A 25,183-nucleotide genomic window follows, 5' to 3' on the forward strand; every position below is an offset into this window, starting at 1 on the left:
TTGATCTGCCCCTGCCCCCCTCAACCCTGTGAGAATTGCCCTGTCTCAGCCTCAAAACAAACCCTAAAGGCAGACAGACAATAAAAGTTTATTGAAGAAGAAGCATCCTCAGGGGCAGCACCAGGCCTCTCCCTGTGCTCAGCTCAGTGGGAACAGATGCCCCCACCTCATCGTAAGTCCACGCTGGCAGCAGAGGCCATCACACCACCTTGTTGATGATGACACCCAGTTCCTCAGTCTCACACTGGACTTCATCGCCCTTCTGCAACAGAGTGAGCCGTGAGGCTGTCAGTCTTTTGACACACACAGGCCTGGGCCAGCCCGGCCAGGCCTTCTGGGTCCTTCGCCCTTCCCTCCTTTAACCAACCTACCTTGAGGAAGAGAGGAGGTTTCCTGAATACACCGACTCCTGCAGGGGTCCCAGTCAGGATGATGTCCCCTGGACAGACAGTGACAAACCTAGGGCAAAAGGGTCCAGTGAGATCAGGGGCTAAGGTGGCCATGGCCAGGCACGGAGGGCTTGTTCAGCCTCCAGGTAGGTGTTTGGGGTAGGACTCCACTCCACTTACCGGGAGACCCAGGCTATCAGCTCTTCTGTCTTAAACACCATCTGGTTGGTACTGCTGCTCTGGACCACCTCCCCATTCCCGTGGCAGCAGATCTTTAAGTTGGGTGGGTCTGAAATGTAAAAACACCACTCTGGGATTCTCCCTTCTCTCCTTCAAACCCCTCCTGATAATGAGAGAATGAAAGCACAGGAGCCCTGTGGCTTGTTAGTGAGGAGGCTGGCTGCTGGGCTCCCTTCGTGTGTGTGGACACTGACCACCACTGAGCAGAGCATCTGCCAGTGGTCACTCGGGCAGGCTGAGGAGGGGATGTTCCAGACTCCTGGGGGTGGTGGGGGAACAGCTTGGTTTTGCTGTAAGAAACATCCACAGCAGAAGCTTGCTTGGCATCTGTAACTGCATGAGCAGGGGCAGTGAAGCTTACCTGTAACAGTGTCCTGGGTAATGGACACTGGTAAATTGTGTTTTACACATTCACAAACATACCCCCGGGGACACCACATCACTGATGCGTGGACATGGTCCCACCCAGAGGGCTCTGCTCTGTCCTCTTAACAATACTTTCTTCCTGGCTCTCACCGTGCCCTTGCTGCTTGGAGCTGCTACTGCCTGGTTACATGGTGGCTGGGAGTGATCTCACATCTCCCTTACTGCCCAGGATACAGAGGACCTGTGACAGCCATTCTTCTGAAATGCTCGAAGGCCAGCTTTGCTTTCTTCCAACGGAAAGACTCTCCTAGATGGTGGCAGCTAGAGGAAACCTGACCCAGCCATCCAGAGAGCACTGTTCTTTGTAATTCATTTGTAAATGCAGGCCCAGCAGCCCCTCTGTGGTGGTGGTCCTCTCTGGGGTGAGGAGACAGGGAAGGAGACCCTCTGGAGAGCTCGTGGCCCAGGTGGAGAGATTTGCTCTACTACAAGGACTCAAACAAAAGGGCAACTGGGGATGGAGGGATCCACATGGAGCCATATCCCTCACTCCCACTTTCTGGAAAGCTGCTTTTTCTTCACTGATATATCCATCTAAGAGCAAGAAGAGGTGTCACCAAGAGGGCTGTCAGAGACCTACCTGCTACAGTCCTTGGTCACCAAGGCAGGGCCCGGGGGAAGAAGGTGTCAAAGGTTTTCCCCAGCAGCCACTGCTTTCCATTGCATGTCATTTGCCAGTCACAAGCACTCACGTCATGTGCCACAGTGAAGCCAGCCACATGGGCCATGGTGTCTGTGGCCTGGGGGGGCGGGGGGCAGAGAATTTGACCAGATTGGAGGTTAGATCACAGTGACACCAACCCCTCTAACAAAGAATCTTTTTCTTTCTTTTTTTTTTTTTTTGGTCTTTTTTGCCTTTTCCAGGGCCACTTCCACAGTATATGGAGATTCCCAGGCTAGGGGTCTAATCGGAGCTGTAGCCACCGGCCTAAGCCAGAGCCACAGCAACGCGGGATTCGAGCCATGTCTGCAACCTACACCACAGCTCATGGCAACGCCGGATCCTGAACCCACTGAGCAAGGCCAGGGATCCAACCCGCAACCTCATGGTTCCTAGTCGGATTCGTTAACCACTGAGCCACAACGGGAACTCCTCTAACAAAGAATCTTAAAGCCTCTATCCCACTTTAGTGGCCAGAGCTAGCCCAGGTGGTGGGTGAGGAGCAAGGCAGTGTCAGGAGCTGGTAGATGCCAACCGCTCCCCAATGCCAGGGACAGCCGGCACCACCTTTCCCACCTCACCTTGATGTGCTTGCCCTTCTTTCCAATGATCACGGCCAGCTCCACCTCCCAGTCCACCTCCTGTAGGCGGGAAAGGAGCAGTGAGCTGCCCAGGTCTGGGCCCAGTCATGTGCTGAGGGGCTACACACCATGCCTCAGGGCCAGGGCCTCTGGACACTCAGGGCTGGCTGCTGACCCACACGGTAAGACCAAGAACCAGGGTGGAGTGAAGAGCATAGGTGGTACCAGGTGTTCGCCCATAAACTCCGGGCAGTGGCAGCAGCACCACTGGGGCAGGCAGAGCTCCCCCTGTGACTGCAGAAGAGTAGGATGTGTCTGGAGAGGGTGTTCAAGAGTGCTCCAGATACTTCCAAAAAGGATGATGAAGACCAGCTAAGCCCACCATGCACTAGGCACTGCTCTATGTGCTTTAATGTACTTACTCAGGCAGTAACAAGTAGAAGATCAACACACTAAAATAAACGTGGGCCAAAGGCTTGTCACAGAAAGAAATACATGTATGTGGCCACAGAAAGGAAAACACACTCAGCCCTTTTCCTTAACAGCAGAGTGCAAGCATAAAACAGACACACTGTAGCCTTTCAAACTGACTGCTCTTTTTATCAGTAACACTGAAAGAACTGGCTTTCTTGGGGAAGTGGCTCATTTCAAGTCTGAGACAGAGAGTACAAGATGAGCCTGGAATGGCTTGGCCAGAGTAAGGAATTGTTCAGAGAGTGATGCAGATAGCAGCTAACTTGAAGCCCCCCACTGGCCAAATTGAGGCCCTTGAGTATCAAAAAGAATGGAACTAATGAACTGAAACACTTGATAAAATTAAAATCAGGAGTTTTACAGTAGTCCTAAGAGGATGGGGTTTAAAAAAAAAAAAAAAGTGAAGAGTTCCTGTTGTGGTGCAGCAGAAACGAAACTGACTAGGAACCATGAGATTGTGGGTTCAATTCCTGGCCTCGCTGAGTGGGTTAAGGAACTGGCGTTGCCATGAGCTGCGGTGTAGGTCACAGATGTGGCTTGGATCCTGCATTGCTGTGGCTGTAGTGTAGGCTGGCAGCTGTAGCTCCAATCTGACCCCTAGGCTGGGCACCACTGTATGCCGTGGGTGTGGCCCTAAAACAAAAACAACAACAACAAAAAAAAAAACAAACAAAAAAAAGAGGGAGGCAGAATACTGGCTAGTAAAGGCAGAAGACATGACAGAAAAATAAATCACCTTTGCTAATAACCCTTAGAGCAATAATGGATTCAGGTAAAGATGACCAGATGATCCCTGGAAGAAAAACTGTGGAACAACAAAATAGTCATAGATCTATAAATTGCTTGTCAACTACCACAGTGACATGTGTTAATTACCACAGTGAATACATTTATGTATATATATGGGGGGAGAGAGAGAGATCTAGTGAACATGAAGTAAACTAAGTGATCAAACATCAGGACCATCTGACACAAGCCTCCCAATGGGACAGAGTATGAGTACACACTTGTGGCTCTAGACTGTTAGTCTCCCCCAACCCCCACCCCATTCCTATATTGAAACCTAACCCCCAGTATGATGGTTTAGGAGGGGAGGCATTTGAGAGGTGATAATGGGGCAGAGCCCCCATGAAGAAGATTAGTGCCCTTCTAAAAAGAGATCTGAGAGAGCTCCCTTCTACCATGTGAGGACACCATGAACAGACAGCCGTCTATGGACCAGGAAGCAGGCTCTCACCAGGCACCGAATCTGTTGGCGCCTTAAACTTGGACTTCCCAGCCTCCAGAATTCTGAGAATTAAACGTCTTGTTTATACACCACCCATTCCAGGATACAGACTAAGACACCTAGGTAGAACTTGACAAAAATGTTTAACCTGAATCATGAGGAATCACCAAACAAATCCAGCATGTGAAACGTGCTGCGAGAGAACTTGCCTGACATCTTCAAAAAGTCTGTCATGAAAGATAAGGGCGGGGGAATTCTTGTTGTGGCTCAGCAGTAACAAGCCCAACCAGGATCCACGATGATGTGGGTTCGATCCCTGGCTTCACTCAGTGGGTTAAGGATCCAGCGTTGCCATGAGGGGTGGTGTAGGTCAAAGACTCATCTCAGACCCCATGTTGCTGTGGCACAGGCTCAACCCCTAGCCTGGGAACTTCCATAGGCCACAGGTGCAGCCCTCAAAAACAAACAAACAAACAAAAAAAAGAGGCAGGGGGTTTGCTTGAGATCAGGGGTCAGCAGAGTATGGCTCCAAGACCAAATCCTTGCTTGCTGTTTCTGTAAATAAACTTTTCCTGAGACATAGCCATGTTCATTCCTTTATGTTATCAGCCATGCCTGCTTTCACACTGCAATGTCAATTGTTGCAACAAATATTATTTGGCACTCAAAACCTAATACTAACTGGCCGTTTGAGAAAAAGTCTGGATCTGTTCTACATAAAATGTACTAAAGAGACATAACCGAATATAAAATATGTGACTCACTGATCCTGGACTCAAAACAAAAGGCAAAACCGTACCTAAATTAAAAGTCATCTTTGGGGGAAACTGGGACTATCCCCCCAAATATTGGTAATATTCCCAATTGGACTATATATTAGCTATTATACATGTTAATTTTCTTATTTGTGATAAGGGTATTATGGTCATGTGGGACAGGTCCTTATTCTTAGGAGATGCATGTTGAACTTTCTATGAGTGGAGTGCTCAACTGTCTTAATGTCTGTTAACTTTTTTTTTTTTTTTTGGCTTTTTAGGGCCGCACCCAAGGCATATTGAGGTTCCCAGGCTAGCGGTCGAATCAGAGCTGCAGCTGCTGGCCTACACCACAGCCACAGCCACGCTGGATCCTTAACCCACTGGGCGAGGCTAGGGATTGAACTGGCAACCTCATGGTTCCTAGTCAGATTTGTTTCTGCTGCACCAGGGTGGGAACCCCATCTGTTAAGTTATTTGTAAAGGTTCTTTCCCCCACCCCCACCCCCACCAAAGTGTGTATGTAGCATGGTAAACAAGGGAAGAAGAGGAAGAGGGAGAGAAAGGAGAAGAAACAAACATGGTAACATGTTAACAGTGAATCCAGGTGAAGTCTCTGTGGATAGTCACGGTACTATTTTTCAACTTTCCTGTAATGTCCAAAATATTTCTAAACTAAAAACTTGAAAGAAAAACCAGCCAGTGTTAGCAAAGGTACAAACACTGCTAGCAGATAGGTAAATTGCTTTTACAACTCTCCTGAAGGCCATTTTAGTTCACAGCCCAAAAGTTTTGAAACCCTGCCTATATTTCAACAAAGACATCCAAATTATAAGGCTTTATTCAAAGAAAATAAACATGCATTCACAGATGTGCAAAGTCTTTTCTATAAGAATATTCACTGCAACATTATTCATAAATGCTAGAAACTGGAAACAACCTATCTAGCAAGTGAGGACTACTGAAGAAAGTACAGCCCCTGACATAACAGAAAACTAAGCAGTAACCTGAAAAATGTTGGGGAGAATATTTAATGACATGAAAAATATTCTTGATGGAGACCCAAGTAAATGGTAGGCATATGCACAGTATAAACAGAAAGAGGCATAGAAAAACACTCGGAAGATATACAGCAAACCATTCATGCTGCAAGCCCTGGGCAGTGGAAATATGGGTGACCTTTAATTTCTTTATGTTTACCTGTATTTTATTCCTCATCTTTACTTTTGTAATCAAGAAAAGATATAAATTAATGTGCTGTGGTTTCTTTGGCTGTGCCTGCAGCATACGACAATTCCCAGGCCAGGAATCGAACTCATGAAACAGCAGTGACCAGAGCCACTACAGAAACAATGCTGGATGCTTAACCCACTGCGCTACAAGGGAGTTCCCAAGAGCTGTCTCACTACTGGAGTTTCTGTTTCATGCACTACTGAGCAACAGGTGGCCCCTTTAGGCTGGATGCTAAGCGCCCATGTGATGGGCTCAGTGACAGACAGTGACTCACCTGGCTCTCAGGGGGGAGCACGATCTCCCATGATGAAGCCGCTGAACTTGCTGAAGATGATGGGCTCCTTGGGCACCGGCACGTTCTGCTGTCTGCAGTGGTCCATGTAGTTCATGCCCACGCACACCACCCTGTCTGGCTGTGTGACTGGGGCCAGGATCGTCACCTCTGACTGTGGCAGGACTGGCAACTGGGCAGTCAGGGCTCTGCAGAGACCAGAGCAGAGAGAGGGGCACTACAGATCCTGCAGCAGCTATAAGTTCTGCTTTTTAACATGTATTTTCTAGATCAGCAGTCAGAGTCAGCAGGAAAATCAAGCTGGGCTATTGTCCTCTGACATCAGAGCACTGTTTGGACTTGGCCAAGGTCAATTTCCTCTCCCGCATCAGGTAATACATGTCCACATACGGGAATTGGAAAGGTGCAAATGGGAGTAATGGAAAGGTCTCTCTTCAACCCAGTCTCCTAGTCACCCTGCTCCACCCCTGGAGACAACCACTGTGTCCTGCCTGGCTCTTCACAGCCACTCTAGGTACATGCTTCTCCCATCTTTTTTAATGCAAATGACAGCACACTATATACACCTTTAAAAAATATATATATATTTTAGAGATCTTGCCACAACAGTATATAGCACCTGCTTTTCTGTATGGCTGCATATTACTGCACAGTAGAGGAACATCCAGTTCTTTGATGAGGGCCATGGAAATGGTTTCTAATCTTGTGAGAACATGAAAGTAAGGGAAAAATACTAATACCAACACTCTGTACTGGCAAACGCTGTCCAACAACACTGTATATTTTTGTCAGTTTAATAGGTGAAAATGACATCTCAAAGTGGTTTTTAATGAACTGTTCATCAACATCTTTAGACCAGATTCCATAAGGCTCCAGGCTTTTGGGAGGGGACTCCTACCTTCCTACCTAATCTAGCCCAAAACCAGGAACTGTCTTTTTTATTTTCCTTTTTCTTTTTGGGGCTGCACCTGAGGCATATGGAAGGTCCCAGGGTCGAACTGGAGCTGTAGCTGCTGGCCTACACTGCAGCCACAGCAATGTGGGATCAAGCCACATCTGAAACCTACACCACAACTCATGGCAATGCCAGATGCTTACCCCACTGAGTGAGGTGAGGGATCGAACCCACAACCTCATGGATACCAGTTGGGTTTGTTACTGCTAAGCCATGATGGGAACTCCTCCAGGAAAGGTCTTTAAGAAGACCTCTTTGCAGTCCTCTCTCCTCTAATGAGCTGAGTCCAATCTCTCCCCCAGCTTTCCAAGATACCTCTTAGGACCCCATATTCCAGCCCCTCAGCCAAGCAGGAACCTAATCATCCAGGGAAGGTAGCATGACAAAGTAGAATTCTGGCTCCAAGTGTGTGGCCTGAGGACTCAGTGTCCCCCTCTGTGAACTGAGGATGCTGTCATAGGCGACTTCTAAGGCTCTTCACTAAGAGAACAGGTGGGAAAGGAAGGCTGGGTGACCCTGCTCCCTTGCAAAGAGCTACCCGCTGGCTGTTTCCCAGGGCAGGCATGTGGGTGGGCAGCGGGAGAGACAGAAGAGGGCAGCTACAGCAGGGAAACGCTGCCTGCGACTTACCTTCTTGCCACCGAGACAGCAGCCTCTCCCTGCTCCAGGAACTCCAACACTGTCTTGGGCGGTGTGGGGTCAACGGCACTGAGGTTCATGACACCCTCACCATTCCCTGACTCCAGGCCCACATGAGGTCCTGTCAGGTGGGGTGCCTGGAACTGCACCAGCCTCATGTCTCTGGAGGGTTGAAAGGTCCACCTCTGAGCCTGCAGCAGAGCTGTGAGCAACCTTCTACCACAAACCAGCATCAGCACCTATGGAGACAGAAGTGAGTTCTAGGGGACAGAGAGAACCTAAAAGCATCAGTGGGCTTCCCAAAATTCCTCAAGCTACAGCCCATGTCCCTTCACTCCATCAGCTATTCCTGACACAGCACATGGCAAGTGGCCCAGATTTTAACTTATTTCATCCTGTATACTTTATAGGGTGATCTTTTGCTCAATTCAGTGCCTGTAATGAAACATTTCTACAAGAGCAACTACTTAATGCCAGCCACTAATCTAGGTCCCAGGAATTGCAGCCTTCCTTCAACCAGTGTCTCTGAAAGCTTAGCCTGTACATGGTACCAGTGAGGTACGGGGAAAACCGGGTAGGCCAGACACACTCAGCCGTGCTGTCCTGCCTGCGGGGAGCTGATGTCAACAGCTGACACCATTAAGTAGCATTCAGCAAAGGGGACTCCTGCTGTGAAGATCAAGGGCCTGTCTTTGCCTGGTTTCTGGAGGAAGTGATGCAGAGCTGAGCTGGCGGCTAAAATGACCAGGACTAGAAATTAGTTAAGAGTGGGGTCAGAGATGGGGGTTCCTGTCATGCCACAGCGGAAACAAATCTGACTAGGAACCATGAGGTTGCAGGTTTGCTCTCTGGCCTCACTCAGTGGGTTAAAGATCCAGCGTTGCCATGAGTTGTGGTGTAGGTCACAGACGTGGCTGGGATCTGGTGTTGCTGTTGCGCAGGCCCTCAGCTACAGCTCTCATTAGACCCCTAGCCTGGGAAGCTCCATATGCTGTGAGAGTGCAGCCCTAAAAAGACAAAAGAAATCAAAAGAGTGGGGTCAGAGAGCAAAAATGAGGGGAGAGACAAGAGGGCCAAGTGGAAGGACTCAAGTTCACCTCCCCTCACAAAAACACCAGATTTACAACAAACTGCTGAACAACCAGCAACAAGAGACTGGAACCTACCAAAAAAAGATATCCTACACCCAAAGACATAGAAGCAGTCACATCGAGACAATAAGAAGGGCGCTTTCACCATATAAGCAATCCCGTAAGTGCCAGGTGAGCAACCCACAAACTGGAAAAGAACTGTATTGCAGAGGCTCTCCCACAGGAGTGAGAGTTCCAAGGCCCACGTCAGGCACTGGGAGGAGGAGCCCCTGGAGCATCTGGTCTCAAAGGCCAGCAGAGTTGAAGTGCAGGAACTCCACAGGATAGGGGGAAACAGAGGCTCCTGGAGGGCACACACAGGGTTTCTTGTGCACTTGGCCCCAGGGCAAATCAGGCCCTCCATAAAAATCTCAGTCAGACCTACCTACAAGTCTTGGGGGGTCTACTGGGAAAGCAGGAGGAAGCTGTGGCTCGTCATGGGGGAAGGACATTGGAGGTAGAGGTCCCAGGGAATAATCATCAGCATGAGTTCCCCTGGAGGCCACCATTTTGGAAAAATCTGGCCCTACCCATCAGGGATGAGAAACCCCAGGCCAAACAAACTGGGTGGGGACACAGCTTCACACATCAGCACACAGGCTGCCCAGAGCCCCCCTGGACACACAGCCTCCCCTAATCACAACCAGAGACAAAGCCCTACCCACTAGAGGAACAAGACTCAGCTCCACCTAACAGCGGGCAGGCACCAGTCACTTCCATCAGGAAGCCTAGCACAAGCCCCTGTATCAACTTCACACGAGGGCAGACAGAAGAAGCAAGAATCAAGGGTTGTAGCCCACAAAAAGGAGACCACACAGAAATCTAGACAAAATAAAACAGCAAAGAAATATGAGCCAGATGAAGTAATAAGAAAAAACCCCAGAAGAACAACCAAGTGAAGTGGAGATATCAACCAACATGGTAAGGACTTCAGAGCAATGACGGTAAGGAGGATCCAAGATCTTGAAAAAAAAAAAAAAAAAAAGCAAAAACCCAGAGATAAATAAATTACAAGAAATATTTAACAAAGAGATAAAAGATTTAAAGAATAAACAAGCAGAGATGAAAAACACAATAAGCAAAATAAAAAACTCACTAGAAGGAACCAATAGCAGAATACAGGGGGCAGAAGAAAGAATAAGTGTGAAGACAGACTGGTGGAAATTACTGAGGTGGAATAGAATAAATAAAAGGAATGAAAAGAAATGAGGTCAATCTAAGAGAACTCTGGGAGAATTTTAAACTCACCAACATTCACATTACAGAGGTGCCAGAAGGAGACGAGAGAGAGAAAGGGCTGGAGAAAATATGTGAAGGGTTCATAGCTGAAAACATGGCAAGGAATCACTCTCACAAATCCAGAAAGCGCAGCAAATACCATATAGATTAAACCCAAGGAGGAACATCCCAAGACATGCATTCATCAAACTGACCAAATTAAAGACTAAGAGAAAATATTGAATGCAGCTAGGGAAAAGCAACAAATAATACACAAGACTATCAGCAGAAACTCTGGAGGCCAGGAGGGAGTGGCATGATGTAAGGTGATGAAAGGAAAGAAAAACCCACAACCAAAAACATTCTATCTAGCAAAGGCCTCATTCAGATTTCTATGTTTTCCTTTTCTTTTTTGGCCACAATCATGGCCTATGGAAGTTCCTGGGCCAGGGACTGAATCCAAGCCAGAGCTATAACCTGTGCCCCAGCTGCAGCAATACTGGATCTTTAACCCACTGCACCTGGGCTGGGGACTGAACTGGTGCCTGCACAGAGACAAGCAAGATCAGCAACTCACTGTACCACAGTGGAACACCTCATTCAGAGTTAAAGGAGAAATCAAAAGCTTTACAGACAAACAAAATTTGAGAGAATTTAGCACTACCAAACTGTCTTTACAACAATTACTAAGGGAACTTCTCTAGGTGGAAAAGAAAAGGTCACAACTAGAAACAAGAAAATACAAATGAGAAGGCTCACTGATAAAGGCTGACATATAGTAAAGGTAGGAAATCATCCACATACAAATATGATATCAAAACTGGGAATCGTGAGCAGAGTACAAATGCAGGATCCTGGTAATGCATTTGCAATTATGAGACCAGCAACTTAGAACAATCATGTATATATATAGACTATATCAAAACCTCATGGTAACCACAAACCAAAAATCTATAATACATAGACACACAAATAACCAAAAGCAATCCAAACACAACCCTAAAGATAGTTATTAGGAGTTCCTTTTGTGGCTCAGCAGTTAGCAAACCCAACTAGCATCCATGAGGATGCGGGTTCAATCCCTGGCCTCACTCAGTGGATTAAGGATCTGGCATTACCATGAACTATGGTGTAGGTCAAAAATGTGGCTCAGATCTGGCATGGCTGTGGCTATGGTGTAGGCTGGCAGCTGTAGCTCCAATTTGACCCCTTGCCTAGGAACCTCCAAATGCTGCAAAGACAGACCTATAAAGCCAAAAAAAAAGAGATAGTCATTAAACCTCAAGAGAACAAAAGGGAAAAAAAAAAGACCAAAACACCAAATCCAAAAAATTTAACAAGATGGCAGTAAGAACATATATATCAATAATTACCTTAAAAGTAAATGGACTAAATGCTCCAACCAAAAGACACAGACTGACTGAATGGATACAAAAAAAAGACCCATAGAGATCCTGTTTATAAGAGACCCACTTTCGTTCAAGGAAAACTGAAAAGTGAGAGGATGGAAGAAAATATCCCATGCAAACTGAAATCAAAAGAAATACTGGAGTAGCAATACTCATCAGACAAAACAGACCCTTTTTTGGTCTTTTTAGGGCTGCACATGTGGCATATAGAAGTTCCCAGACTAGGGGTCGAATTGGAGCTGCAGCTTTCGGCCTACGCCACAGCACAGCCATGCCAGATCCAAGCTGTGTCTGCAACCTATACAAGAGTGCACAGCAATGCTGGATCCTTAATCCACCAAGAGGGGCCAGGCATCGAACCTGTGTCCTCATGAATACTAGTTGGGATCATTACTGCTGAGCCACAACAAGAATTCCCAAAATAGACTTTCAAATAAAGATGGTTACAAGAAACACAGAAGGACATTACATAGTGAACAAAGTATCAATCCATAAAAAGGACGTAACAACTGTCAATATATATGCACCCAACATAAGAGCACCTCAATATGTAAGGCAACTGCTAACAACTTGAAATGGAGAAATCGACAATGATGCAATAATAGTGGGGGACTTTAACACCTCGTTTACAGTGATGGACAGACTCTACAGACCGAAAATCAACAAGGAAACATAGGCCTTCAATGATGCATTAGACCAGGTGGACTTTATCGATATTTCTACAACATACCATTCAAAAGTAGCAGAATACACATTCTGCTCAAGAGAACACAGAACATTCTCTAGGAAAGATCACATTCTGGGCCAAATTTTGGTAAATTTAAGAAAGCTGAAATCCTATCAAGTACCTTTTCTGACCCAAATGTGGTTAAGACTTGAAATCAACTCTAAGAAAAAAACATGCAAAAATCACAAACACATGGAGACTAAACATGCTACTAAACAACCAGTGGCTCAGGAAGAAACCAATTAGGAAAGCAAACTAGAGACAAATGAAAGTGAAAGCAAAAATAAGGGATGCAGCAAAAGCAGTTCTACAAGGGAAGTTTACGGCAATACAAGCCTACTTCAGGAAACAGGAAAAATCTCAAATAACCTAACCTTACATCTAAAGCAACTAGAGAAAGAAGAACAAACGAATCCACAACTAAATAGAAGAAAAGGAATCATAAAGATCAGAGCAGAAATAAATGAACTAGAATCAAAGAAAACAATAGAAAAGATCAATGAAACTAAATGCTGGTTCTTGGAAAAGAACAACAAAATTGATAAACCCTTAGCCAGACTCCTCAAGAAAAAAGTGGAGAGGGCTCAAAACAACGAGAAATACTCTTTCCGTCTCCGACCGCTGCACGGAGAGGAGCTGCCGTCATGTCCGCGCATCTGCAATGGATGGTGGTGCGGAACTGCTCCAGCTTCCTCATCAAGAGGCACAAGCAGACGTATGGCACCGAACCCAATAACCTGAAGGCCCTCAACTCCTTCCACTACAACGGGCTGATTCACCACAAGACCGTGGGCGTGGAGTCGGCGGCAGATGGCAAAGGGGTCGTGGTGGTGATGAAGCGGAGATCCGGCCAGCGAAAGCTGGACACTTCCTACGTGCGGACCACCATCAACAAGAACACCGGAGCCACTCAGCAGCATCCGGCACATGATCCGAAAGAACAAGTACTGCCCGGATTTGCGCATGGCTGCCATCCACAGAGCCAGCGCCATCCTGCGCATCCAGAAGCCAATGATGGTGAAGAGGAAGCGGCCCGCCCCACCAAGAGCGCCTGAGCCCTGCCCTTCCCCAAAGCAATAAAGACAACAGTCTTCTCCTTGCAAAACAAACAAACAAAACAAACCAAACAAACAAAAAAACAATGAGAAATAAAAAAAGAGAAGTTATGGGAGTCCCTGCTGTGATGCAGTGGATTAAGGATCTGGCTTGTCTCTATGGTGGTGACAGTTTGATCCCCGGCCCGGAGGAATGGGTTAGGGATCTGGTGTTGCTGCAGCCAAGGCATAGGCTGCAGCTGCAGTTCAGATTTGATCCCTGGCCCGAGAACTTTCACACACCATGGGCACAGCTCAAAAAGAACAAACAAGGAGATGAGAACTTACAACGGACATAAGAGAAATACAAAGGATCTTAAGAGACTACTACCAGCAGCTATATGCCAATCAATAAAATGGACAATCTAAAAGACATAATCTCCCAAGACTGAACCAGGAAGAAACAGAGAAGATGAATGGACCCATCACAGTACTGAAATTGAAACTGTGATTAACAAACTTCCAACAAACATGAGTCCACGTCCAAACATGGCTTCACAGGTGAATTCTATCAAACATTTAGAGAAGAGTTAACACCTATCCTTCTGAAATGCTTCCAAAACACTGCAGAGAAAGGAACACTGCCAAACTCAAAGATGCCACCATCACCTGATAGCCAAACCAGACAGATACCACAAAAAAAAAATTACAGATGTAAACACAGATGTAAACATCCTCAACAAAATATGAGCAAACCAAACCTAGCCATACATTAAAAGGATCATACACCATGCCATGGTCAAGTGGGATTTATCCCAAAGATGCAAGCATTTTTCAATACCCACAAATCAGTGTGATATACATTAGAAAATTGAATAATAAAAATCATATCTCAATAGATGCAGGAAAAGATTTTACAAAATCCACCACCCATTTATGATTAAAAAAAAAAAAAACCACCAGCAAGTGCACATAAAGGGAAATGATCTCAACATAATAAAGTCCATATATGACAAACCCACAGCTAAAACCATTCTCAACGATGAAAAGCTCAAAGAATTTCTGCTAAGATCAGAAACACAACAAGGCTGTTCACTCTTGATACTTTTATTCAACATAGTTTTGGAAGTCCTAGCCATGGCAATCAGAGAAGAAATAAAAGGAATCCAAACTGGAAAGAAGTAAAATTATCACTGTTTGCAGATGATATGATACCATACATAGAAAATCCTGAAGATGCTCCTGGAAAACTGAGCTCATCGATGAATTTGGTAAAGTTGCAGGATACAAAATTAATACACAGAAATCAACTGCATTTCTATATACTAACAATGAAAGGTCAGAAAGATAGTGTAGGGAAACACTCCCATTTACCATCCCATCGAAGAAAATAAAATGCCTAGGAATAAACCTACCTAAAGAGACAAAACACCTGTACTCTGGAACACTACAGGATACTGATGAAAGAAATCAAAGATGACACAAAGAGATGGAAAATAAACTCTTGGATTAGAAGAATCAAAAATGACTGTACTACCCAAGGCAAGCTACAGATTCAACACAATCCCTAACAAATTACCAATAGGATTTTCCACAGAATTAGAACAAAAAAAATTTTTACATTTGTATGGAAATCCAAAAGACCACAAAGAGTGAAAGCAAAATCCTGAGAAAGGAAAATGGAGCTGTACGAATCAGGCTCCCTGACTTCAGATGGCACTACAAACTATAGTCATCAAAACAGCATGGTACTGGCACAAAATGAGAAATACAGATCAATGAATAGAACAGGACAGAAAGCCCAGAAGTAAACTCAAGCACCTATGGACAAATCATCTATGACAAAGCAGGCAAGAATATACAATGGAGAAAAGACAGTCTCTTCAATAAGTGGTGCTGGGAAAACTGGACAGCCACATGTAAGAGAATCAATTAAAACAGCCTCTAACATCATATGCAAAAATAAACTCACAGAGGCAGGATCAAGATGGTGGAGGAGTAGGAGGTGAAGCTCCCCTATTCATTAAAAAACCAACCTACAAGAACAATTCTCACAGAACGTCTACTGAAAGCTGGCAGAGGACCTCGACCTCCAAAAAGGGCAAGAAACCCCCCACAAATTTCATAGAACAAAAGGAAAAAGAGAAAGTGTGAACTTTCTCTTGATGGCTGTTCTGGCTGTTGGAAAGTGGTAACTCATAGTAGTTTTGATTGTCTCTAGAAATTAATGACACTGAGCATCTTTTCATGTGATTTTGGCCAACTGTATATCTTCTTTGGAGAAATATCTGTTTAGACCTTCTACCCATTTTTTTTTTTTTTTTTTTTTTTTTTTTGGTCTTTTGTCTTTTTGTTGTTGTTGCTATTTCTTGGGCCGCTCCTGCGGCATATGGAGGTTCCCAGGCTAGGGGTCGAATCGGAGCTGTAGCCACCGGCCTACGCCAGAGCCACAGCAACGCGGGATCCGAGCCGCGTCTGCAACCTACACCACAGTTCACGGCAACGCCGGATCGTTAACCCACTGAGCAAGGTCAGGGACCGAACCCGCAACCTCATGGTTCCTAGTCGGATTCGTTAACCACTGCGCCACGACGGGAACTCCCCATTTTTTAACTGGATTGCTTCTTTGGGGGGAGGGCTGCAGGATGTGTTTATAAATTTTGGAGATGAATCCCTTGTCAGTCACTTCATTTGCAAATATTTTCTCTCATTCTATGGGTTTTCTTTTCGTTTTGGTTAGGGTTTCCTTTACTTAAAACTTTTACGTTTATTTAGGTCCCATTTGTTTATTTCTGTTTATTTGTTTTTGCTTTTCAGGGCCACACATGCAGCATATGGAAGTTCCCAGGTGAGGGGTCAACGTGGAGCTGCAGCTGCCAGCCTATGTCACAGCCATTGCCATGCAGGATCTGAGCCTTGTCTGCAGCCTACGCCACAGCTCACAGCAATGCCAGATACTTCACCCACTGAGAGAGGCCAGGGATCGAACCCGCATTCTCATGGATACTAGTCAGAGGTGATACTTCTGAGCCACAATGGGAACCCCTCTATTTCATTTCTATTTTCATTACTCTAGGAGGTGGATCTGAGAATATATTGTGGCAGTTTATATCAGAGAGCCTATGTCTTGCTCTTAAGAGTTTTCTAGTGTCTGTTGTATATTTAGGTATTTTGAGTTTAGTTTTGTGTATGGTGTTCAAGAGTGTTCTTCATTCTTTCCCATCTTACACCAGTCAGAATGGCCATCATCAAAAAGTCTATAAACAATAAATGCTGGAAAGGGTGGGGAGAAAAGAGAACCCTCTTATACTATTAGTGGGAATGCAAACTGGCACAACCACTATTGAAAACAGTATGAAGGTTCCTCAAAAAAACTAAAATTAGAACTATCATATGATCCAGCAATCCTACTCCTGGGCATCTATTTGGAGAAAACCATAATTCAAAAAGATATATGCACCCCAGTGTTCATTGCAGCACTATTTACTATAGCCAAGACATGGAAGCAAACTATTTGTCCATTGACAGAGGAATGGATAAAGAAGACATGGTACATGAGTTCCCGTGCTGGTACAGCAGAAACCAGTCTGACTAGTACCCATGAGGATGCAGGTTCAACCCCTCATCTCCTCAGCGGGTCAGGGATCTGGTGTTGCTATGAGCTGTGGTGAAGGTCACAGACATGGCTCAGATCCTGTTTTGCTGTGGCTGTGGTGGAGGCTGGTAGCTGTAGCTCCGATTTGACCCCTGGCCTGAGAACTTCCATATGCTGCAGGGGTGGCCCTAAAAAGAAAAAAAGAAAAAAAAAATGGTGTACATATACGCAATGGACTATTACTTAGCCATAAAAAAGAAGGAAATGATGCCATTTTCAGCAACATGGATGGACCTAGAGATTATCATACTAAATGAAGTTAGACAGTGAAAGATAAACATCATATGATATCACTTACATGTGTAGTCTTTTAAAAGGATACAAATGAACTTATTTGCAGAATAGAAACTGACCCACAGTCTTTGAAAAACTTACAGTTACCAAAGGGGACAGGTTGTGGGGGTGGGGATGGACTCGGGTTTGGGACTGACATATGCACACTGAGGTATATGGAATGATTGGCCAATGGGGACCTGCTGTATAGTACAGAGAACTCTATGCAGTATTCTGTGATAATATGGGAAAAGAATCTGAGAGAGAATGGATGTGTATATACGTATAACTGAATCACTGTTGTGCACCAAGAATAATCATAACATTGTAAATCAACTATAGTTCAATAAATTTCTAAAAAATGGGCGTTCCTGTTGTGGCTCAGTAGTTAACAAGCCCGACTAGTATCCATGAGGATGGTTTGATCCCTGGCCTCACTCAGTGGGTTGGGCATCCGGCATTGCCATGAGCTGTGGTATAGGTTGCAGACATGGCTCAGATCCTGTGTTGCTGTGGCTATGGCGGAGGCTGGCAGCTACAGCTCTGACTCTACCCCTAGCCTGGGAATCTCCATATGCTGCAGGTGCAGCCCTAAAAAGACAGAATAACATTTAAAAAAAAAAAAAAAAAAAAAAGGAATCAGGATGGAACCAGCACTCCTGAGAGGGAGCTCTGAAAGAGGAAAGGAATCTCCAGACTGGGAGGCCACCTAAGTGGCAGGGAGATCAGCGGGGATGGAAAGGGAGCCTCAAAGCCAACTGGTGCCACTGCCTGAGATACTCCAAAGGGGCTGGGCATCAGAGGTCAGTTCCAGGGACAGGACTAGTGTTTGTTGTGTGGAAACAGCCTGAGGCCGGTAGGGAGAGGTGCACTACAGCCCAGGGAGTGCAGGAGGAGGCCTGAGCCCACCAGAGAAGCAAGCCCTCCAACACCTCACCTCTCAGGACCAGTATCTCTGCACTTACAACACACACACACATGCACACACGAGGAGATGCATACCTGTGTACACTCTGAAGGACACAATAACCTACCTAAAAACAACTCTTTAGCAAGCTCATCATGAAAAGGGGTCCTAACACATTCCACAAAGCAGGTGTAGGGAAACAACGTGAAGACAGCAGGCTAATGGAGAAACCCACATGCACCAAGACTCCACCCAAGACGTGGGATGAGGCAGAGGACATGGGGCCACAAACTGGCAGAGGGCGGGCAGGGTGGCACAGTGACCTACTCAGCAAGGGGCAGGGTTCTAGGTGCCCCAGCAGCAGAACAGCAGGAACAGAGGCCCAGGCCCTGAGTCACTGACACAGGGCCGAGGGGCTGGGGCTTCCTGAGCTTGGCCAGCAAGGAGTTCAGGCAGATGTGGTCAGACAAGGCTGGAGTGTGGGGAGCTGGTGAGCTAAGGATGCCACTGAAGAGTTTTATGTGAAAAGAGGGGTCGGGTGGGGTCACTGCCACCAGCAGCAGGCAGCATTCGGATCAGGTCAGGCACAGGCAGAGACACCACATCCTATCACCCTCTAGGTATCTGAAGACCAGCGAATGAACCAGCAGGAGCCACTGTGTCTGACAGGCTAGGCTTTTATGAATCCTAAACAGCCATATGTCCATTAGCCATGGCGTTTCTGCTCTGTGACCGCATGCACCTGCTAACGCTGTTGGACCTCATGTTTAGGGCAGTGGCTCCCAGTCCTGTGTACTGGAACCGCCTGGGCAGTTTTTAAAAACTATAGCAGCGCCCTGGGTCCCAAGAACCCCTGAGCCATGACAAGGCCAACCTATGAGGATGAATCTGGGTGTGTGTGAAAAGCTCTGCTCAGGATTCCAATGAGCAGCTGGGCCTGAGAGCTGCTGGTCAGGCCCCCAGTCCTCCCCAGCTCTTCCAGCCCACACGACCCCCAGGGGATCCTGTTGAAATGCAGATTCTGGGCCTCTTAACATGAGAGCCATCCTCCTTCGGCCACCTTCTTCCAGTCTAAGAAGGAAAACTGTCAGGCTCTGAATTGCCTGTGCTCTGAATAAAGGCCTAAAGCGGTCCAAAGAGAATAAAGACCATCCACTGTTCCCATCTACTCTTTGCCAGCCCTCCCACCTGTAGGTAACCAGCTCCTGGAGCATTAGGATTTGGACTGACCTTGGAAAACTCATGACTTTTGCCCCATTTTTTTAAAATAAAGAGAAAGCCACTCCGAATTCGGGGGAGGCCAGGGATTGAACCTGCATCCTCATGGATACTAGTCGGATTCTTTTCCACAGTGCCATGACAGGAACTCCCCAGCACCATCTTTCTGAATTTGTGAAGTTTGGCTCCCCCTGCCAAATACTACTCTGACTCCATGATTCACTCATCCTGTGGTTAAAAAAAAAAAAGCCCATTTAACTCTGTTTAAAACAGAATTAAAAAAAAATTTTAAAAGCAGTTGGTCTAGACATGGTCTGCTATGCACACACCAACACGGATAAATCTCAAAAACATGGTGCAAAGGGAATACAACAACCGTGGAACGGCCTATATGACACAGGACCATTTATGTAAATTAGAGATGCATGCAAAACCAAAAATACATGTTCTACAAAAACAGAGAAAGAAAGAAAAGGATGGCCTTTCCAGTGATGTCTTACAGGGGTGGGGGAGGGGAGATGAGCTTGAAGAAAGGGAATTAACACGGAATCTACAAGGAGATAAAATGAGACAGGGCCCCTGGGAAAGGAATGGCAGCTGAGGAGTTAACATCCACTCAGCTCCCTGAACGCTAGGGATGAACAGAACAACTAGACAGAGAGAGAAGAGATTTAGAAAAACAAAAACCAGCTTCTCCCCAAAGGCCATTCATTCATTCAGCAATGTTTACCTAGGGTTTACTCTAAGCCAGGAGCTGTTTCCCCTCTGGGGATACAGCAACCACCCCCCCCTGCTCTCTGGGTGCTTGGTGCAAACAGAGGCAGACGGGCCATAACAACAAGAGCCATTCATGTGCAGGATCACACCAGGCACTGACACAGTTAATAACCAAGAAGGCTAAGGGATGAAGGGGGGACCACGGAGGAGATGATACTGAGAAGAGGCTCATCACAGGGAGGAACCCATCACACGGCCACCTGGCAAAAAGCTGGTCCAGGTCCCAGAAACCCTGAAGCGGCAAGGAGGCCAGTGTGTCTCGTGTGTGGTGAGCAGGAGGGCAAGGCAGTGGCCCAATGAAGAGCCCTGTCGATAGCCCTTTACCGAGACAGAAACTCCGGGATCCTCACCCCTCTCACACAAGCACCGCCGGGGGAAAGGACCACGTGTCCAGTGTTCAGTTTTTAAAACCGTCATTCAAAACATATCCATGCAGCAACATGGATGGACCTAGAGCTTATGGTACTAAGTGAAGTAAGCCGGACAGAGGGAGACAAAGATGTGGCATCACTTACATGTGGCATCTAAAACAGGATACAAGTGAACTTATTTACAAGACAGAAATAGACTCACAGGCCCGGAAAACAAATTTGTGGTTACCAAGGAGGAAGGGGGGAGGGATGAATTAGGAGTTTGGGATTAACGGATACACACTGCGATATATAAAATAAACAACAAGGACCTGCTGTATAGCACAGGGAACTAGATTCAGTCTTCTAATAAACTATAATGGAAAAAAATCAGGAAAAGAACGTATTTATATTCTGATATATATAAATATATATCAGAATTCTTTTCCTGATTCTTTTTCATTTTAGTTTATTACATACTATAATGGAATATAATATATATACTACTATATTATAGTATATATTACTATATATATCTGAATCACTTTGTACACCTGAAACTAATGCAACACTGCAAATCAACTGTACTTCAACTAAAAGAAAAAAACAACAACCCATATCCAGACACTAAAGGAAATGCCATGAAAACAATCTGGTCAGGCACACAGACCTGGTAACCCTTGGAGAAGGGACACCAGACTGCAACAAGCTAAAGCCACAGGGACACTCTACAACCAGCCCTTTCATACTCTTGGATTTCAAACTAAGATGTGTTGCTCAATGAACAAAAGTATTAAATCACTGCTTAACAAAATGAAATACTGCATATGAATTTACAATATATAAAAGGTCTCATGACAATCCCTGTGAGTTTGAAATGCATAATAAGAGTTTCTCTCCATCTGAGTTCAGAAACCTCCTTCGTCTACTTGGCCATCGTCATTACAATTTACCATCTCAAAATGACTGGGAAGCCTTCGTTACCAAAATGAAAACACACTCCTCACTCTGGCCAGCTGAAGAAGGAACCAGAGGTGAAGACAGATCCTCATGAGTGATAACAAGGAGCAGCAAACACCTCTGTAGGGGGTGCTACTTGTCAGGCCCTGCTCTGGGCAGGTCCTCAACTTGCCAATCCCCTGCCTGAGAGGTGCTCCTATTATTATCACGGTTAAAGAAACATTTCTAAGACTATGTGTGTACCTACTCCTATTTAAGTTTTTAAGCTTCCGAAAATCTCCATGTGAGCAAGAAAGGAGCGCTCCACCGGACACAGAGCGCAGATAACTAGGGAGGTGTCCAGAGCCTCCTTCCCATACATTCTGAGGCCTGGTTCACATTTCCTTGCAGTATTTGCCTTCTGCCTGAGGCTCTCAGGCCTTCCTATCACTACGTAAGACAATTTAAAAAAAAAAAGCACCATAAAAGGTTAGAAGATCAACTTACTGAACACCACTTGCTTTATACTTGGGAACCAGTTAACTACTTTGATTATTCAAGTGTATTTTGTTCAACACACACCTTATGGGGGGGGCAGGTATCTCTGGATGGCCTGGTTTAGTTCCTTCAAAAAATGAAAAATTTTTTGGAGGAAAAATAATCAAATCCTATTATACCTGTTTGATATGTTTGAGACTGGGTAAAGGATGCCCATATAAGATGATCAAACATTTCAATGAGAGAGATGTTCGCTGGGTTTTAAATTTCTTCAAGCTTTTAACACCCTGGCAAATTCTAGCCAAATGTCATATCGTGAAAGAACAAGTGAAAACAAGCCAAACTCATGGGATCACAGAGATGACAGATTTAAGAGAGTGAGCTGGCAAAAGAAACATCCAACTCATTCAAATAACACAGGGAGCACAGCTGAGCCAGGCTTGCCTTTACTCTTAGGAATGCAGTATTAACATGAAAAGCAATATGATATTCGGATGATAAAAAGATTAAGCTTTACATACTCCCGTGCAGAGTCTTCCAGACCTGCAAGGTGAAAACACTCTCTTGGTTTCTGTCATCTCTGAGGTCCTACATTCACCTTGCTCCCCCATTTCTCTTCCTGGCTCTGGCTCACCTTTGTATTGTATACTCTCAAGCATCTGGAAACCCATCTGAACATAACTGCAAATTGCCCAGGATGTGAACTAATTCTTCCCTTTCTTTGTTCACTTTTGCAAGAACTCCAGGGAAGCAGAGAATTTTCCTCCTGCAGATTCTATTCTTGAAGGTCAAGCGCAAAGAAAGAACTTTCTTTCCATCTTCAAATTCCCATTTTGACCCAACATGGATGGCCTATGCCCTAATAATAATGGGGGGGGGGGAGAGAAAGGCCATTTCTCTCTTTGTGTCTCTTCTTCTTCACCCAGTCAATGAAAAGAATGAATAAGCCGGGAGCTAAAGGGAACTGCCAGGTTTTAAGAATGTCTGAGACATGCCTCACTTGGGCAGTGAAAACTGACCAATCGCCAACTCCTGATGGCCCCAAGCCCCAGACTTTGGGTCTTTCAGACAAAAAAACCCTTTATGACAGTCTTCCCAGAACCTGGCTGCGCTAGTTTCCACGTAGTGCCCAGCCCTTTCCTGCCTTTACAGACTTGGAAAATAACCATGCAGCTTTCGGAAGACTTGGTTCATCTTCCCAGCCTCAGAAATTTATGCCTCAACCTCTAACAGGCCTCTCTTTTCCAGGCCGAAGGCACCCTGGAACCTACCTGACATTTCCAACCATCCCCTCCCAGCCCGCCCACTCGCCAAAGACGTGCTTAATTGTGCATTTAGGAAGAGCTGCACATGGCCTTTCTTCTCTGGTCTCTGTCTCCCTCTCTGCATGCTCCTTGCACCCAAGTGGAACCTTTTCTTCCTCTTACCGCCCCCAATTACCAATGCAATTTCTCAGCCAAGGATGAAAGAAGAAAACCATGGATCACTGGCATCAATGATGCCGCCGATCACAGCATCCCCAGCTAGGACGCCGCCTCATTGCATAATTCACGTGATAAAGGTTCTCCCCTTTAATCCCACGAACTAGGCGTCTAGAGGATGCCAAAACACACTGGGATGCAGTTGGCAAAGAGAAGCTGGTTCCCGTTTCCGGCCAGCCGGGGTGGGGTGCGGGTCGGGGTCCCGGGGTCTGGGAAGCCCATTCCTTGGCCGTGCCCGAGCTCACCCTCTGTGGAGCCGGAGCTTGGCGGGGTCCTTGGGCCCTTCCGTGGCCTCGGGGACGAAGCTCCACTCGGACCTCGCGGGCCTGGGAGCGAGGCGCGCCGCGGACCGGTGCCCAGGGAGCGTGGGAGGCCCGGCCGGAGGCCTCGGCGCCGCCTCCCGCCGGGCCGGGGATGAGGCGGCGGCGGCGGCGGCGGCAGGAAAAAGGCTGGCGCGCGAGGCTCTCTCCGGGGACGAGGCGGTCACCGCCCCGTCGTGGCCTCCGCCGTCGGCCCGTGCGCGCCGCCGCTTAAGGGCTGTGCGCGCCACCCCGCCCCCACCGTTCTGCTGTGCGCGCCCCCGGCTAGCTCTGCGCGCCCCCGCCTACGTACTCCGCACTCCGAACCCGCGCTCCGCGTGCGCGCGCTGCCGGGACTGCGGGGAGGCGCGGGCAAGCGCGACTAATGGACCCCAGGACCATGATCCCCGCCTCGGGTCGGCCTCCCTTCCTTCTCCTCCCCCATCCCCCTCCAAAAAAACCATTCAAACTATATCCCAGGAAATTAGAGACACGTGCGGACCTAGTCCCACCAGGTCTCCATCCAGAAAGCAGGTTGGGTATTTGAGGAAAAAAAAGCCCATACTTGGAAAAATGAGGGGAAAAAAAAATCCAAATTTGGAAAAAGGCAAAATTATCTGAGTTTGGGGTACCTTCCATAATTTCCTACCCAGCCATATGGTAAGAACAGAGCCTTCAACAGTGTCTTTACAGAGCCCTCCTTGGCTGGATGCAACTCTGAGGTCCAGGTTTAGTGGATTAGTCAACAATGGCTAAAGGCCTGGTGAGATTACCCTCCAAGAGTGTTGTAACTGCTTAACCTGCACACTTGGGAAAGGAGAGTGCAATCCCAACCATGATGGGAGTTTTATTGCCCTAGAAAACATAAACCCATTTTGTTTTGATCTAACCTACATGCTTGTTAACTACCTAACCATATATTTATTTAGCAAACGGGGTCATATAGATATGTATGCACACGTGTAGATGCACACATAAAATTTTGTCAAGCTTTCAAGGAAACAGCTTTTTTTTTTTTCCCCCTACCCTGTTGGTTCTCGCCTTACTATGGGGCTCAGCATTTCAGAATTTCACTTTTTTTTCATGTTTTCATTTTCTACCTGTCCCATAAAGCTTTTGAATTCTCTCTTTTTTGTCCTTTTTTTTTTTTTTTTTTTTTTTTTTTTCCTAAAGTGGCGGCATGTGGAGGTTCCCAGGCTAGGGGTTGAATCCGAGCTGTAGCTGCTGGCCTACACTACAGCCACAGCAACCAAGATCTGAGTGCATCTTCGACCTACACCATAGCTCACTGCAACGCTGTATCCTTAACCCACTAGGCAAGACCAGGGATCGAACCTGTGTCCTTGTGGATGCTAGTCAGATTCTTTTCCACTGGGCCATGACAGGAACCCCTAA

At 46.3% G+C, this 25,183-nt stretch overlaps 1 protein-coding gene and 1 pseudogene across 1 annotated transcript; one reads left to right on the top strand and one right to left on the bottom strand.

Moving 5' to 3' along the window:
* Positions 1 to 72: 72 nt before the first annotated feature.
* LOC110259976 (oxaloacetate tautomerase FAHD2A, mitochondrial) lies at positions 73 to 23,994 on the bottom strand. The gene is given in 10 exon segments (XM_085018659.1): positions 73 to 262; positions 372 to 459; positions 570 to 699; positions 1,643 to 1,669; positions 1,672 to 1,795; positions 2,298 to 2,357; positions 6,262 to 6,286; positions 6,288 to 6,467; positions 7,865 to 8,112; positions 23,735 to 23,994. Coding segments are annotated over 9 exon segments (939 nt in total). The 5' UTR covers positions 8,107 to 8,112; positions 23,735 to 23,994; the 3' UTR covers positions 73 to 199.
* LOC110259977 (large ribosomal subunit protein eL28 pseudogene) lies at positions 12,960 to 13,457 on the top strand (annotated as a pseudogene).
* Positions 23,995 to 25,183: the final 1,189 nt, after the last annotated feature.

This window comes from Sus scrofa, chromosome 3 (assembly GCF_054392235.1).
Source record: "Sus scrofa isolate SSC_HxYL_T2T_F1_AM1 chromosome 3, Sscrofa_HxYL_maternal_Yorkshire_Landrace_v2.0, whole genome shotgun sequence".
NCBI classification, from domain to species: Eukaryota; Metazoa; Chordata; class Mammalia; order Artiodactyla; family Suidae; genus Sus; species Sus scrofa.